General features: G+C 48.4%; 1 protein-coding gene across 2 annotated transcripts in view; it reads left to right on the top strand.

The window, feature by feature from the left end:
• LOC143370429 (pseudouridylate synthase RPUSD2) overlaps window positions 1-18376 on the top strand; it is a 151246-nt gene that overhangs the window by 85657 nt on the left and 47213 nt on the right. For both annotated transcript variants that reach the window (XM_076815546.1, XM_076815547.1), the window contains 2 exons: window positions 9944-10048; window positions 17153-17240. In XM_076815546.1, coding sequence (XP_076671661.1) covers window positions 9944-10048; window positions 17153-17240 — 193 coding nt within the window. The remainder of the gene's footprint in view (window positions 1-9943; window positions 10049-17152; window positions 17241-18376) is intronic.

Genomic DNA, 18376 nt, shown 5'->3' on the forward strand with positions numbered 1-18376 from the left:
TTCGTATCACGGGGATGATGATATTTCGTGTTATTTTTCTTTAATATATATTCCAAGATATTTTCCCCGGTCTTGCGTATACTTTACCACGGTCCTCTCTTTTTCAAACTCGCCCGCCATCTTTATTCAATCTTTTTTCCATACTTTACTGTCCCTCCCCCGCATAAATTCTCATAAATATTTATACAATCCCTTCGCATTACCCCGCCGTGCTCCTCGCGCACTTGCAAATCCATAATCCCCCCTCGCAAATAAATCATACGCCCCCGTTTTCCTTTCGCTTTCTACCCTCTTCCTTCCAGTTTCCAGTCCTTCGCCCGTTCTGCCATCTCCGCCGCATCTCCTCGGACACTTTGCGAATTAACGACGACCGCCAGCGGAATTAAACCGAATCCGTCGTTAAACGAGAAGCAAACGAGGCTCTTCAGAGAGACGGAGCCCATTCCTCGCGGCACGACAACGGAAAAATGTGCTTTCACGGCTGCTGAGCTCGAATCCACCCGGTCCTCTGGCAGCCTGCTTCCCGGTGGAATAAAATTTCGACAAGTGCCTCTCTGGGTATTGTAATCTCATCGAACCCAAAGCGATCGTGGAAAGATTCCGCCACGAGACATGGCCACTGTCCATAACTTTCTGCCCCATTTCTCGAGAGCGAGGGATCTCAATTCTCTCGTGGGTCGCAGGTCACCCCTCCATCTTCCCTCGGTCAATTGCTCGAGCGTTAAATATTGAGCTGGTAAATAAAGTACGAGGTAGTCACTTGCACTTGTCAACTGGACACCTCCACAGCCCATGCGCGAATAAACTTCCCCTTTGCAAATATCCCTGCGAACAAAACTAACGTCTCCGCACACCCACAATTCCGCCCGTCTTCCACTCCGCGCTCGGCTGGCCTGCATTGTCTAAAATTCATCTTGCATCGTCGTATTTTATCAGAGCCGTACAGGCCCACGTACGGCCGGAAAGTTTCCCCGTAAATTCGGCGTCTCCTGTCGCCTTCTTGCACCGCGGAGCGCGCACTTCAAACGGCCGCTTATCTCCGCCCATTTTCCCGTTGTTTTTCCCTCTTCCTCCCTTTCGCCACCCTTCGTCCGTCGATTGTTTCGCCCAGCGACCGGCAGTAATCCTGCCGCCGTTAAAAGTTCGGAAGGCATGTTTTATGTCCAGGCTTTCGCGTCAGGCCGCCGTATTTATTGCTAACCGCGCATATGCGCTCTTTCCAGCTTCCCTGAATTTCCCCCATTTCTTTCTGCCAAATCTCTCTCGCAGCAAGCTTGCCAACGGACCATGGAAAGTCGATTCTCCATTGATTCGAATCGACCATAACAGAATGAATCGCGCGAATATAAAACTTCCCCGTACCTTTCACAGGGATTTTCTACTTTGTATATTGAATATAATAATAATAATAATAAATGACTTTATTGCACCATTACAATTAAAATTACAATGGCGAGTAGGCGAGGTTCAGCATTAACAGCTGCTCTACAACCTAACCCAAAAAGTTGTTGGGAGATAAAAGAAAAGGAAAGAAAACAAATAGACTAACATTAAATTCAATAAAATAAAATAACTAGGAACAATATAAGAATAAGAGAAAGCCATTTACATAGGGAACCGTGGGAGGATGAAAGAACGAGCACTCAGCTTAAATGAAGCAAACGATGACAGAGAACGTATATTAGACGGAATGAGGTTATAATAATAGGAAGATATGTAGGAGAAGGACGCAGTGAATTTACAAGAGCGATGGTGCGGCACAGACAAATCAAAACAGCGTCTCGTTGTCATAGAGCCGCTAGAGCGCATAGACAAATTGGAGCGAAGCAGATCATACAGATACCTCGGCGTACCTGTTGCAAGTATCTTATAGACGAGACAGCAGAGATGGAAAATCCCATGCTCCTCAAAAGGACACGACAAATTCGAACCCCCTTTCATCCCCATTTTGTTTTAGCACCATCTTGTTAGCTTTCGCGAGGGATTAAACGTTGCAGCCGGCTGCTCGTTTCCAATTACCCGCGAGCAGGAAAAAAGCTCCCAGTATCGATCGTTGTTTGCGATGGCAGTTCGTTGGCGCTGATTTTTCGGAATTCCAAAACAGAAAATTGTGGCTCTTTCTCTGTTATTCTCGCGCTGGATGCCTGCAGGGATTGTAGTTTTCGATCCCCGCCGCTCGTAATTCCTCCCGTTCGCCGTTTCCTGGCCAGAATTTCGCAATTCCGGCCCGGGCTTGCTCATTTTTCGTCGCGCCGCGTGTTCGTCTAGGCTCGAAAACGGCGGAACACGCGCCCCGACCAATTACAACCGATATTGATTTTCATTCTGCGGGAACGCCGGGCGGTTGTATCGAGGTCGACGGAAGGAATTCGGACGTTTATGCAAAAGTATCGAACGATTCCCACCGCCGATTCGCCGGCCGCCGCTGGCAGACTGTGGGCGTTAATTCCCGCGAAACAATTTCGTCGCCCCAGTCGTAAAACACACGAACGACGAGCATTCTGACGCGCGTCTTTTTACGAGCCAGTTTACGCGGCAGTGCGCGGAAATGGACTGGAAAATGAGGAGTAAAAATAGCGTTTGAATAAATACGCATGTCCCCTTCGTATTTTTTTTTGCAGCACGCCAACTACCCCTCTGCGAAGAGGGTGCCGCGGTGTGTTTTTAATAGAAGAACGAGAACTACGGTTTCTGGAAATCTACCGGGAGTTTTGAAGTTTCGGGTTTAAAGCTGAGAGGGCAGAGCTTCGGAGGGTAAACTTGAGGACTTCGATATCTGCGGGTGGGACTGCAGATACAGGAATATGGAGTTCAGAAGTGGAATTTGGAGAGTTGGGAATTGGAAATTGAGAATTTCGATGCGTGGATCCGGGGTGGAAAATCTAGAACGGTGAAAGTTAGTCTTTAAGTACTTACAGCTTTCACAACCGCGCGCCTTTCGATCGTCGAATGATCAAGTTCCCACGCTTTGCAATTGTGCTCGTCGAGTTCGAAGGAATGTCCATCAATATTGCTAAAATCTCGGACAGTTACGGCGACAAGGTTTCAACGTGCTCGGGAGAGGTGGTGTTTTACTTTCGTAATTTGCTAGCGACAAGAACGATTCGTCACTTGGGCGATGAAAAATTGCCCGTGCCGGTCGAACGCTGGGGTGGTTCGTTTGAGGGTTAAAAATCCACCGTTTCGCGCGGGGTACATGGTCGGAATGGATGCTTTCTCAATTACATCGCCGTTGACGTGGCCGAGATGGATGAATCGTAATGGCTGGCCCAGTTTCCCACGAGAAACTGACAGTTGTCTGGGCCTTTGTTGCTAATCGTTTCCACCCCGATTCACGATTTTCTTAATTCACGACGCGGAAGCTCTATCCTTTTCGAGTGGCCAGGAGAATCGCTATCCTGCTTGCAACCTAACGTTCCAATTTCAAAAATAGCAAATCGTCGAGTCTTAATTACGAAAGGAATAAACTGAGATAGATTGGAAGTAATTTTAATTCGAATATAAAAGAGTCAAGACGCAAGGGTTTAATAATATTTTTCTCGGAGAGCAGCGAGCACAGGTGAAAGGCAAATCGATTTTCAAGCCTCTCCACTCGAACTCAGCGATCTTGTTGTTTTGCGCGGCGGATGCAACTCGTTGTCGCCACGCTGGCGCACGTAGTATCGAAACGAGCGATTAACCGAAATTCAATGGCGGGATTTCGAGGACGTAGTGCCTCCGCGTCGATCGCGTTAACGATCGATTTGTATTCCAGTCGAGGCTGTAAGCTGCCCGAGCAACGGAGGGAACACGGAGCGTCGGGTGCCCGGGCGATTTCAATGGCACTTTTTGGCCAATTACGCTCGTCCACCGAGGGGTTCGATCATCGTACGTGATTATGGTCCTTGTCGAATGAACAAGAGTAATCGTAACTAATTATACCGCGATCAATCATTTATCCGTAATCAACTTTGCACTGACAGGGACCACAGTACAATACCATTTGATCGCAATGGAAAACTGCGAGGTTCGGAAGATCAATTACCTTTCTTCGATCAATTATCTTTGTTCCGATTGTAGGTAGGGGAAAGTGGGGTAAAACGGAACGGGTGGGTAAAACGGAACACCAATGTTTCTGTTTTACCCCACCATTTGAACGAGGGGAAGATTTCAATACCTCCGGTAAATTTCATTTTCCGTCGTTCCCAAAGATTTTCCTTAACAGTGGCTTTGATTTTCTTATAGTCTAAGGTCCACTGAAGACTCCTGTTGAAGTCTCGTGTCTTTTTCTCCTCCCGATTTTAAGTTATCACCCTCCAAAGTTAAGCGTTCCGTTTTACCCCACCTTCCCCTATAATAATACCCAAGGCTTTCCGATGTCTGAGTTTCTCGTTGATAGCCCTGTAATTGACAAATACTTTGTTAACTCGGTAAATAATCAGTGCCACGAGTGTCTTTGCTACCCTCAACGATATGTTTACCTCGAATCTTCACCGATGTTTATCCTGCTCGATCGTTAACGAGCGAAGCGACGAAGAAAAAATGCAGCACCCATGAAGGTGTAATGTAACAAGATGCATAAACTTCTCACCCATTAGCGCTCCACTTTTGCGCCGTTAAAGCGAAGAATATTTAATGAATTTCCACGGGCCTATTACGTGACACGACTGTCTTCCCGCCACGCCGCGCGACACTTTTCGCCCGCGAATTATTCGAATTATCTCATCTACAAACCCGAGTGCAGCCGTAAATTTCAGCGGCGATCTCTCTGCCAAGCCGACCAGCTGCATTCTGAGCCACGATCATTAGCAGAAATTTTCTCTCGCTTTTAAGAATCCCCCATCGCGATGCCCACCTTCGATCGCGTATTCCAGACAGTTAAATCTATCGATATCTATCGCTTACTACTGCGCAGCTCCAGTTATTTCAGGAAAATAGGGCAGCAGAGTTCCTTCTCAGTTATTTCCATGTATTCGTTCATCCGTGAAACACCACGGTTTCCATCGTTTCGACTTTCTTCCCTCGATAATCGTAACCCATCGACTGGCCGTATCAGCGCGCTGCTCCGTGGAATGATAATTTCCAAGGAGCCTCGAGCGTTACGCGCAAAGGGGCGAGGATGCGTATCAGGGTTAAGTTGCAACCGAATGGCAGTAGAAGTCATGGTCCTCCGAGTTTCTCGAGGCACCTTGCGCCGGGAATTTCGAAGTCGATTATTCGCTTGACAGTCAGTAACGAGTGATCGTCGAAATTAGCGCGATGACGCGACGGTCGCCCGTTTTTCGGGGTTGGAGATTAACGACGTGCCATTCGCGTGACGCAAAGCGTGTGTGCCCGGATGATAAATTCGCTGTCGAACAAGGGAGTAATAATCGCTCGGTACAGCCACCGAAAATGGCAATTTACCCGCGCTATTAATTACCACTGCTCCAACGACGGCCTCGATAAATATTGCCTTTTCGCGTGGTCGATCTGTTGCGCGACGCTTCTCGCCATTTGAAAATTGACCCCCCACCTGGCGGGTTTGGAGAAGCCAAACACCAGTGACCTTATTCCAATATCGACACTCATTTTTCCCCCGAAACACTCTGCAATTGCAATCGTCACCCCTCCTTCTCTGCAAGCACATCCTTCGCTTCTCCCGAAGTATCGACAATCTTCCATAGACCATCGTGGTTTACCTGTTCCACTCGGTACCAAGATTTCCAGGGCAATACACCTCGCTATTTCGATTTTAAAGCAGGCAACACCTCCTATCGTGCCTCCGGAACACACCCTCGGGGAACTCCTCCGGGAATGGGCAAGGGTAGGGGACAGAGCGACAGAGGTAGCTGGTTTCCAAGCAACAGATATCATTAAGCGAGTACGCGCGTAAGGAGGGAACGCAGCGGGCAGGTGTACGCGAATAAAGGATTCACGTTCCTCGGTCGACCTTCCCGGGCCATTGTCAGACGTTATGGTGGCAGGATAACGCAGGGGGTGGATAGCGAGGGGCACCGCAATGCAGGCAAGGGCGTTGTCAGGGGCGACCCTAGCGACCGTAAGCCCTGATTCGCGCCGAACGAACGAGCGAACGAACTCTCCGCGATTCCAGCCGCGAAATAATAGCCAGCCGCGTCGAGCCTATCGATCCTCGATTTCGACTGCGACTGGATGCGCTCGGCCACCTGAACGGCGCCGACGGTGTCCTCGTCGCTGATACTGGCCTTCTCGTTTCGCTTGACGGTCTTCTTTTCAGCGTTTTGTCGTACAGACCGCCATTTCGTTGAGCACATACTTCTCAGGTTTCCTTAATTTCGATCTGCGCGGATTAGCGGTAATTGTGGTAACGCAAAGTGTAATGGATCGGGGAAGTTGATCCTCGTAGCAAGCAGTATGCAAAATTCAATTTGCTCGGCAGTAATTTCTCGCGTGGTACAGTTTCGTTGCCGCGATTAATCTACGATGTAAAATATAGTTATTATTACGGAGCAACTATATAGTTATTTACTGGAGTAGATGCAGTACATAATCCACTTACTTTTCTCATCAGGGTCAAATTGATCCCACTCTACCGATTACGTAGGAAGCATTTCACCCCTGCCAAATGGGGGTTGGTAATAACAGCAGCCGAGTGTGTAATGGTATTATAAACAGGAATAATCTCGTACTTGGTGTATATGTTACACTTTCTTTCAGCGATGCTCGGAGCACTTGGACCCAGATCGAAAGGTAGCGAATAGAGCCTCCAAATATAGCCGAAAATATTACAGAAGTTCCTGTCCCGTTCTCCGCGGATTCGGATTCTTGATATTGATCGTCGCGCCGCCCCAACTGGTGATTCAGACTTTCTGGAACGAAGTTACCCCTCTTTTCACGTTATCAGAGGTTAAGTACCCTATCAGAGTCTGAAAGAAATTCAGCCATGCCGGATAGTAGACCTCCGCTGTTCATACAATCACGAACATTTAGAGAGAAAAAGGAAACCCAAATCCTCCTCGCAGCGGAGGCAAATATAACTGCAGAAGATCCTCGATGGATTAAAAATCGAAGCTCCATTATTTTTCAACCTGCTAAGTATGCGCAAGGTATCCAGCTCGCGGCAGGTCATTGAAATATTGGCTGGCACCCCCGCGTAATTATTAGTTAGCTGAACATTCCCGAGGTCTTGGGGTCGCAGCGAGCTATTCGAAAACTGCTCCAGAACGCGTTCTGCTCGCGCAACAGCAGAAACGACCGAAGACTCGAGCGGAGCGCGACTTACCTGCCGGGCAGAATCGACCGTCGATCCTGAGGAAGTTTTAATAATACACCGAATCGCGCGGGCAACTTCGAGTCTGCCCGTGGTCTTTCGATAGAAGGTTTGACGGTAGACGGACTTTTAGTAGGCAACGATGATCGGTGCTCGTTGCGGAGGATTAGACGCAATAAAGCAGCGCCAGAAATTATAGGCTCGCGAGTAGGTTAATTACGCCGGCTTTCATGCCCACCGTTATATCGGGCGGCAGCTTGTATTTTTCTTCGTTATTGTTAACCGTCGCTCGTCGGCAAAGGAACGGACCGCTTAATCGTATCTTGCCTGCATTCTGATAAGGTAATTCCCTGAAATTATGAGCCCCGTGACGTAGAAACGTTGCGAATTAATGGCTCCGCGTAGCCATGGCCGCGCGGGACTCGTTGAACTCGAAGAATTCCGGGAACTCGAGGCATCCGAGGGCCTCGCGAGGCTCGTGGAACTCGAAATACTCAAAGGTAGATGCGAATCAGAATCGACCTTGATCTACTGGCAGAAGTTCCTTGCACTCCCCCATTTGCGCAGGGCACCAACAGATAGCAAGCAGCAGGAATAATTGCTGCGCATTAATCGAGCGAGGGAAAGCATCGGCTAACGGAGTCATCGGTGCATACAAAGCGCAGCGGCATAATGACACGGTAAAACGCCGTAATCTGGGAGGCCAGGGATTCAGTTGATTGCGCGTAAACACGAAGCTGCGACGCGAAACGATGAAACGCATCGCGATTCCGTGTACCAACACCCTGGTCATCATCATAACGCACCCCCCCCCCCCCCAGCAAATAAATCACGCCCGTCCAAAGAGTTTATCTCCCATTTAACGGGACACTGGCTGCCAATATTTTATCGCATCTGTAAACAACAGTTATTTCTCAAAATCCTTTCCTACCCGAGTCTAGAATAAAAAAAAAACGTAAAAGAGGAATCTTTGAAGATTAGTTTATTATGCATGGACGACAATCTTGCAAATTAACGCGCGACGTCCAGTCCAGACGGGAGATTCAGATGTCTAAAAATCGAAGTAACGAAGTCGTTCCAAAGTGCAGATCTCTATTTCTACTCGCGCCCTGATTTCTTCCGAGCCCGAGGAGATCCCGAGGAGCTCGTTGGTCCGTGAAGTTCCCCGGAGTTCCAAAATCTAAACTCGCCAGTCCGTGAAATTCAGCCCTCCCTCCGAAGTCCCCGCAAACTTGCGGCGCAGCGTTCCATGGAGAGCATTCCCGGGGCGGGTGAAAATCTCCGAATGTGCCCGATGAAGGTCCCTTTAATTACCAGTGGACCGAGCCGTTCGATGAAATTTTCATTAGGCTGGCGCGGCAGCCGCGGCCTACTAATGAAATCGCACTTTTCCGTAGTTTAATATCCGAGTTAATTTCCAGCGCTTAATCTTCCCGCGCACCCCTCCGCGGCCGGCCGTTAAATCTTCGTCCCATTAATCTTTCCGCGGGCCGTGCTTGTCCGAGGGCAAACCTTAACGCACCATTAAAACTTCGACAGCCAATTACCGCCATTCGCGGGCCGTGGAACTTTTGAAAACTGGCCCTGGATCGTAAATTGGTCGTCAGGGTGGATCGACCACCATGCCTGCTTTCGTGGACGCGGCAGCCTTGGCTTCGCGACTGGGTCCATCGCACGGCGATTCAGTTCCGCTGAAATTTTCGCGCCGTAACTGTGCCTTCCGCGTAGGCGGAACTATTTCACAGGGGAAGGGGAGAAATGCTTCTCTGGAATATAACGGTGGAGCAGAGGGGAGTAGATGGGAGTTGGAATTGTAGGGGTAGCAGAAACTTCGGCATCGAATAGTTCACCCTACGTCTACAGACCTATTGCAGCATTGCCGTGAAAATTTGAAACTTGAAACTTACGGATATACTGTAAGAGCGGTAGGGAAGGTGGATATAGAAATTATGTCGGGCTCGCTGGCTGGATAGGACTAGTTGCGCGTGATCGTGGTCCCCCTACATTGGGCTTCAAGGATCGCAGTGTCTAATTATATTAACACGGGCCTTGCGGTCATCGATTAACCCGCCTTTCGACGATTCGCGCCATTACGTTCTGGTCGAATTACCGGCCACTAAATCGGCGGGCCATGCGTCTCTCTATTTGGCCGTCCTGTTAACGAGAAATTAGCGTGCGCAGGGCCGCGCGTAAAGCAGGCACGAGTTAAGCCGATTAGCATAAATCGATTGGTCCCGGGACCTTCGTGACGCGTTAACGATGCACAATGCTGGATGGTGTCTTGTCTGGTTGATCGTCGCGAGATCACGGGAGCCGAGCCGCGATTAAATTCGGAGAATTCTGATAGCTCCGGAGCCTGTCCACTGCTTCCGATACTGCGACCCCGATGAGCCGGCTTCCAGGAACGATGAGATCGAACTTCTATTCTTCACCGATGATACATTTAATGGCAAGAAAAATGGTGCCCGAAGGTAAAATGAATTCTCCGCGAGTGCGCTCCTTTGTGCTTCGATGGATTAATGGTAAATGCTTGCTTTCGAGATGTTGATCCAAAGACAGTTTAGATTAATCATTTCCGCAGAGCTTGTACAGTGGCTCAAGTTCCTTTGTAGCTCGACAAACTTGGGGTACCAGGTGAATGAAACCGATGTCCATTTTTCTGGCTGGATGGCGGAGCGCTTTAATAGCTTCCAGTTTGAACAGTTGCTAGAGCATGTTTGCTTTCTGTTTCAGGTCGATTTGAAGCCACTCCGCGAGGCAACGATCGCCGTCCCGACGCCGAAGATCTCGGAGAAACGGAAAGCGGAGGAAGCCGATGCTAGTAAGGACTTGAAGAAGGTGAGCATGCCAAGAATATGGTATTAAATACTTAGTGTTGGTAGCGCTTTAACTGAGGTTAAGAAGCTTAGCAGATTTACGGGAAACTTATTATTATTTTTATTATTATTTATTTCAACGGGTAAAGACCCTTTAGTTTACAATTAACAAATAAACAATGTAAACGAAGAGAAAACAAAAGAAAAGCCAGTACGTACATAAACGAACCATGATACAATAAAATAATGGAACTAACGAACTAATACAATTAACGTTAGAATTTAAATTAACGGGCGTGTACAAAGACGTTCCTGCGAGCCAAAGCCCGCAAACGATATTTAAAGGTGGCCAATGTACCGTTAGAAAAATCAACGTGTTCGCTGTAACGATTCGCTAATTTACATATTCTATTAATGGAGTTATTCGATCTTAGAGAAACAATAGGCGCATACAGGTTAAGCAGAGCCAAAATGTCCGCAGAATATGCGTCTGATAGTGGCTAATAATTCCCGTTCTCAACGTTTTCGGGTAAACGAGCAGGGCTTGACAAAAGAATATGTGTCCATTTCGAAGTCCTACTAGCTGTGTATAGCATCGCATGGTCGGGCAGGGGGAAACGAGGAAAGGAACAGCGGCGCGTCGATGAACCTCTCTGACGTCTATTTCGAATCGCAGCACTCGCGACGCCAGCGGCAGGGCTCCTTAGCCAGCCGAATTCGGCATAACAGGCCCGAAACGGAGCGCGTATTTCATCCACTTGTCGCGTATCTCGGTCGTTCTCGTCGATATTCGACGCGCAGAGCATCCCGGCGCCGTCACGGGCCACGTCCTCATTAATCCACAACGGCCAGTCGTCATTAACGAAATAAACGCCCGTGAACCGCCTCGCTTTTGAGATCCGACGCCAGTTCGGCCAAGCCGACGCCGCCGAGTGCATAATCGCGCGATGGCGTGCGATATTCCTGGTACTGGCTTCTCGATACTTCCACTTCCTTTTCCCTTTGCGATCCATGTCGCGGTTGCTTCTTATAGACGCGCCAGATTCTAGTGGAAATATTCTGCAATTAGAATGTTCGTAACGTTTTTAATAAAGACAACGGAATCTGTTGACACCAGGAGCCGTATAATTGCGCGCGAATCAGAGGACAATTGATAATTCAGGTTGGAATTTAATGTTACGGTAATGTTCTCCCGGAGAAAGAATTTCTATTCCAGCGTTTTGATCGCGGCGTTTCACTAATTTCGACGTAATTGCCTCGCAGCAGCAGCGCCGGGCGGGATAATTTACCGCCGCTTGTGTACTTTTTTCCAATGTCAGAGGAAGTTTGCAGGCTCGCCCGCCAGCACCGACTCGAGAACCACTCGAAATTAATTGCTCAAGGTAGCGCTTAAAGTCTTAACTCGGGGCACTACGGCGCGAGGAATACTTTGTTAATCCGCCATTAATCTGGGGAAACACGTGCGGGAATCCGAAATAAATTCCCGCCGAATCGTTCTTCGCCTACAATTCTCGCTGGCCCAATGGTCATTCCGCCCTTCTCGCTGTCAGATTCGTGTGCAATTTAGTCGCGAGGAGCTCGCGACGTTATCGAGGATGTTTGAGAATGTTGCGAAGATCTCGTCGAGCCCCTAATACTTCTGATGGAAGGTAAAAAAAACACGGGGGTATTTAAGCGCCCACTTCGAAGATTGCTCGAGTCTGAAGGCGTTTGAGAAGAGCGGAGATGTTGAATGACTGAAGAAAATCATCGTCGTGGAAATTGGGAAGTGGAAATTGAGTGTTCCTGGTTGCTTTCGAATTTCGCGAAGGTACCAAGTGCCCGCGATTTCGTCCAAACAAGTTTCCGCGCGGAAGATCGCTAGGGAAATCGCATTCCTCTGAACCGAGGGGAAATAGAGAAGCTGTGGGATTTAAAAATAGGAGAAACAGGATGCCGTTGGTGGGAAGGATGATCGCGGAACGCGAGAAGGACGCTCGGCGTCGCGCTAACACGTTGAAACCCCGCCAGCTACGGCGTCGGGGAACTCTGGAGCAGTTTGTTGCCGCCTGTTGCTGTACGATGTCGACGCTTTCCAAGCATCGTCGGGAGAAAAATTCTGCCTCCCGTCGAAAGAGTTGAAGGATGCATGACTGAACCATCCCCGAATTCTCGAGATAAATTACCTGCGACTGACTTCTTTATATCTATAAATTGCTTAGGTCGTGACTACTCTATTTCATTTATAAGTGGGGACAAGTAGTGGCTAGCATAGAAGAGAACTGCAGCGTTGAAGTGGAATAGTACTCATTGCGAGCAGTGTGAGTTAAGTATCTGGATTTTGGAAAAGACTCCCCTTCGATTCTGCAAATGTGTGTGATAATTCTGGCGAAGCTCCCGCGTTTGTACCGATCAAATTGATCCTCGTAAAAATAGCGGAGTGGATTAGACCCGGGGGAGATCCTTTTAACCCACCGTTCAATAAACTCGTAGTACGGTTGGTATTCGGGCTTGTTAGGGGGAGGAACTTTGTCCTTTCACGGTTGAAAGGAAGTTCCCCGAAGAAAGGACGGACGGGGACGCCAGCCTAAATGGCAGGATGTCGGGCAAAGATTTCGCTGAAGAAACCTTTGAAGTCCTGTAGGCTCCTTGTTGAGCTGAAAAACAGAGTACCTAAGCTTTTGAAAATAACTCTGAGGGTAATGAGAACTGGAGACCTTCCAGTGACTCTTACTCTTTGGGATAATTTTTTACGCGAACCACGATGTCTAAGATCCTCCTCGAGCACCCTCCACAATCTTTTCTCTCCTCTTTGAACACAAAAGTCCAAATATCGGAACACATAAACCCTTCAATAAATCAGAAACGCCCAAATACTCCTACCGTCAATGCAAAACCCCTCGCGAAGGTGCTGGGTCGGGCCATTTTTTTTCCAAGGGCCAGTCTCAAAGGGCCGCGCGCTGGTACGAAAAAAGGAGACGCGGGATCATCCATTTCTCGCAGCGAAAGAAAAATCTCATCACCTAGGGAACGAAACGCGGCAAAGTGGGTGAAGCCTAAATGGCGAGAAGGGCGGCTTCAGAATCCACGGGGAGAAGCCCTAGGGCAGTGAAAGCGGCGCGGGACGCGGCGGGAAAAGGGGCTAGGGGGAGGATGGTCGATGGTGGAAAGGAGACATTGACTTGTAGACAGAAACCGTGACTCGAGGAGGGGTTGCCGGAGGGCGAAGGGAGGCTTCGGTGCCGGTCGATACAGCCGAAAGTCCAGAACGGGGCGAGTGGCGCGAAAATTCGTGCGGATGGAAACATAAGTCGGCCGTGGCGGCGCGCCGCGCGCGGCTGTGTGCGAGAGGGTGGACGTGTGCGGAGCCGAGGGTGGTTTCTTGCCCCCACCCTTTTGTTCCCGTTTATTTTCCGCCGCAACTTGGCGAGTTTCGACATCGTGTCTGGAACTCGGAACACTTTATTTCAGCCGCCGATCGAACAGGGCTTTTTTCCCACCGCCCCACCGCTCGTTCTCCGGGCTTTGCGGTGTCGTATCTCCCGTCGCGAGAGAAATATTAACGAACTCGGCCCGTTAGGAATTTAGTTACAGGGCGGTATCGTGCGTCAGCCCCGCGACGGCTGCGGTATTTGCGATCGTACGGTGGCTCGTGGGGATACTTTCTCGGATATAAACTTCCGCTATCCTACACTTTTCTCCTGGAAGGTGGGACCTTTTTTGTCGCCGGGAACGGACTTCGCGGTAGCGCGACGGTTTTCGGAGGCACTTGCGGGAACAACGTTTATTAATTTAATACAGGCGCCTCGTTATGACAGTGCGTAGGCACTTGGCCAGCGACAGATTGAATTAAACGTGTTCGCGCGACCGTGAATTTACGCCCTTTATTCGATTCCACCGAAAACTCGTTTCCCGGTCACAATCGGTCGGCCGATAATGACGTTTAAATTGCAATTAAATTTACATTAGCGCGGGGACGAGTGAGGTGAAGTTAATAATCAGGGATGCGCATAATTTTCGCAAGCTATCGATCTCTAATATACCGGGAATATCTAGTGGACTTGGTAGTTGGCTTCTGGAGAGGACCATCTTAAAGGATACTGAAACTTTAGCTTGCCTGTAGCGTCGTGTGATTTAACAGAAATTCGTAAGCGAGCCTCGCGGACAATCAATTTATGCTCCTCATTCCTACCAACTACCCCCGTGCTTCGTTAGCCAGAGCTTCCAACTTGCATCGGCCAGATCTTCCAACTTTCGCCAGATAAAACACTCAATTTCCACCAGCCACCGCTTGCCAACTTTCGCCGAGTGGATGATCGACTTTTACCAACGTCATCCCACGTGTCCGCGTCGAAGTGTCGATGATTCGACGGCCAGGCTGATCAAGCGAATCGCGGTTCCATTAGAGGGGTGGCTTTCCGATTACGTCGTTTCCGTTGCCCCGCAGGATATCGATCGTTCCGACGGAATTGTTTGCACGTCGCGAATTCGTGTTACGCGTCTGGCTAATCGGATTTGTACGGGCCGATGTTTCGGCTAATTATTGTCTTAATTAAAACGCGGAACGTGCGCGCGCGGTTGAGAGTACAGGCAACGAGAATATTAGGATCCATTAATGTAATGAGCAATTTGTTACGATGGTCCGAAAATCCAGCATCCGGCTGTCGTCTCGCGGCTTTAATTATCGCGCTGATTAACAGATAATAAAACCACCTGGGCCTGCGCGATTTTCTGCCAGGCCCCGCTAAAGGGTAATCGTTGGCGAACGGGCTCGATAATTCGGACTTGCTTGTTCCGGAGTCGCGTTAAACGTTCCGCTATTTTCAATATCGCGTGGCGAAGGATTTTCAGATTGGAGATTTAGTTGAAATTTAATCACCCAGATCTGTCGCGCGAGGCAGTAGATTTTTAATGCCGCGAGGATTTAGCGAAAATTTTAACGAAGTATGCAAATTTCAGATGGGAAAAGGATTCCTAATGAGAGGATTTTTCATGGGGAGGAATTAAGGAAGCGGTCCCACTGAGGAGATACTTAAATTGAAACCGCTGGAACGTTAATTGATTATGTTTATTAAATGAACCCCCTCGAATTAAGCGGATTTCGCCCTGCGACATCCTCCGCGAGGGAAATCCTAAATTAATTCGTCCACTATTCGATTGTTCATTTGCCGCTTGCATATTCTACGAGCCTTGAATCTCTTCATAAACTACAGTCCAAGAAACTGTCCACTCCGCTCTCAATATTAACAACTTTGTTTCTCATTTTCGATACCTCGGACGTGAAACATCGCTAAATCATAGGGAATCCTTGATTCTAACTGGCCGTGATTAATCTATCGTGTCTATGATGGTCCCCGTCGAGTAACACACGGCGATTATCGCGTCTTTCTGGCAGTTGGCTGTTGGAGGACGGAAGCTGGCGGCGGCCTGCAGCCGCGGGAATGGCAATGAAAGAATTATTGGCACGGGATCGAAGAGAGAATTAGTGTCAGCCGCGGGTAAATTTATTTCGGAGCGGCCGAGCGGCGCTGCAGCTGCTATAATTGAAGGCTGGCCGAGCGCTGGAAACAGCGTCGCTTTGCACGATTCACGGGAAACAAAGGGAAGATTGTTCCTGTTCGAGGGGGGGGGGGGGGTCGAGATTTGTCAGGGCACGGTTTCAACCCGGAAATGGTCGCGACGCGTCCACGATTCCGTGTTTTTTTTTCCCCCCACAACCTTTTTTCGGCTACCGAAATTTCGGTCACTTCTACTTCGATACCGCCACGGGCTGGATACTTTAACTATTTGTTACCTGTGTTTTCGTTGGCGTCGCTCTCTGCTTTTATTGAATCGTTCTGCGCCACTTTTGAAGAGGACGACTGGCACCGTCTGTGTATCGAATGGGAAATGAAAGTTTTTGGTGCCCAATTTTCGAGCGTCGATATAATTGGTTGTCCGGGTGCTGCGCGCAAAGTGTCAGTGACTTGCGAGTAGAATAGGCCGTAGAAATAAAAGGAAAATTCGTGAAAGAACGTGGGAGATTTATTTTTAGATATCAGACTCGTAACTCTTAGTCAACGCAATCGAAGTTGTCGCCCGGTGTAACGATAAAAAAGGAGGAGTCAGAGTTGGAAACTGCTGTTCGGAGAAAGTTCTCGCTTTATCGCGAGTCCCTTCTGATACCGATACTTTTTCCCCGCGTCCGCCGTGCTGTATTAGGAGCCAGTGGAACATGAACTCCATGGGCCGACCACATCGGTCACTATCTACTGTGGATGACTAACCGCGGGTGATAAATGCCGTTCCGAATTATTGCGCCCGCCTTATCTTCGACCGGCGTCCCTATTTTTACAGCGTTCTCTACGGTCTCGCCAACGCCGCCGTGAATTCCCCGGGAATATCGCGAATTTCGTTTGCTCGGACTGGGGAATCCTACTGGGATCATAAACCTCCATAATCCAAGCGAGAATAATTCTACCGTCAGATATCCATACGTAAATGTTACATGAAATATTATTATATTATAATTTGCTCGTCATCGTTATTTCCACACAGAATTCCAAATATTCCGTTTCAACCGAACAGTTTTTATATCCTCGCTATACATATATATATATCCTACCCGTTTGTAAATCCCACGCCAGAGATGGGCAAACAATTATTTGAAATAAAAATTTCGTACACAAATTTTTATTTCTTGCCCATCGCCCGTGCAATATACCTCACCCAGCAACGTGATATTTGCAGGAAATAATATTTGAATAATTATCTTCGGCATCGCTCGGAGCAGATTCAGCCTCTCCTGTTCCCCATTGTTCGCCACTCTGTATTCAGTTTCCCCTCCCCTCCCCCTCGATATTTTCACCGTGCAACAACGTACCGCGGAGGAACGGTACAATAACTCGTGTAATGCACTCGAAAGAATCGCCCCGTGGAGATTGACAACGGGCGAGCCGATATTTCAATCGAGGCGCACGATAGTCGATCGAGGTATTCACTCAGGCAAGCCGAACACTCGAGTCAGAAGCACCGGCGGGATCCGGTCCCCTTTAATTCCCAGCCATTACCTCCTTACTTTCCCTCCCCCGTGGCGAGCGGTGTGTCAGGTGTAGCGATGCCTGGCTGGCCCATACTGTTCACTTATCCGCCGCGCCCTTTGTTCCAGGCGAAATTGGAAACGAAAGCCCTGAAAGCGAAGAGGCCAGGATTCACGGACGAGCGGTACAACGAGACCAGCTATTACGTGGAGAACGGTCAGTATTATCCCCTGTGTGGATCCCCGTTTTATGTTTAATCCGCGCGAGCTCCGATCCAGGACACTCGATATTATCCGATAAATTGTCCCGCGAAGTATCGGCGGTGACCCGCCGCAGGGGTGGCTTCAGGGTGGAGTACGTTGCAACCATTTCACCCGCGGAGCTGTTTGACGCGTGCACGCAATTAACAGTTAACAGTATGGATTTATGATCTCCGATCGATGACCCTGGAGGGTGGGCAGGCTCGGGGCTAATTAATGGATACTTTCGAATATGGGAATCGAGAAGTTCGAGCACCGGGGCACCTGATTGGTTTTTAAACTATGCTCGGCCAAACGGCGACTGTTCTGCTCGTTTCAGCAGCGGGGGTAGGTTATTGTTGGGAACGCAAGTGGAAGACGGTGATTATGTTGAAGGGATGTGAGGGAGAATTTATCGGGTCAATATCGAGTTGACTTCAGCTGCATGCACCGTAGAACTCTACGTTTTTAACCGACTTCGAAAAGGAGGAGGTTATAGACTCGACCCGTATGTATTTTTGTTTTGTTTGTCCGCGCATAACTCCTTCACAACTGCTCAGCATATGGACCGATTTTGATGATCCTTTTTTTATTCGAAAGAGGACGATGCTCCGGTGGTCCCATCTCACACTGCAGCAATATTGATTCAGTACTTTGCCAGTACTGGTTAATTTAAACTTCACCTCTTTACGTAATTTGTATTTCATGTATACTCATATTTTAGAGAACTTCCGCGCGTTGAGTTGTAGACCCATATAACGAATTTGGGACATCCTTATTCTCACTTTTTCAAGCCGCTTATTTTTTTAATCTTCCGTTTCTAGCAATGGGTTCTTTTTACGAGCAGCTGATTTTGTAGGCCTACCCATATTTTTAAAAATAAATATAGTTATATAACTTAAATATCTAAAAAGCAAAGAATAACAAAATTAAAAAAAATTAAAACCGACTTCAAAGAAATAAAAATGCACTAAGAAGTAAAAAATAACTTTTTTCCTTATTTAATTTATGACTCTGAATTTTGTTTTAAGTCGGTGCCAGATTTACACAGTGCAAATGCTGGGGCGCTGACATAAAAAAATTGAGAGTCGTAGATTAAATAAGGAAAAAGAT

This window comes from Andrena cerasifolii, chromosome 6, assembly GCF_050908995.1.
Source record: "Andrena cerasifolii isolate SP2316 chromosome 6, iyAndCera1_principal, whole genome shotgun sequence".
In the NCBI taxonomy this organism is placed as follows: domain Eukaryota; kingdom Metazoa; phylum Arthropoda; class Insecta; order Hymenoptera; family Andrenidae; genus Andrena; species Andrena cerasifolii.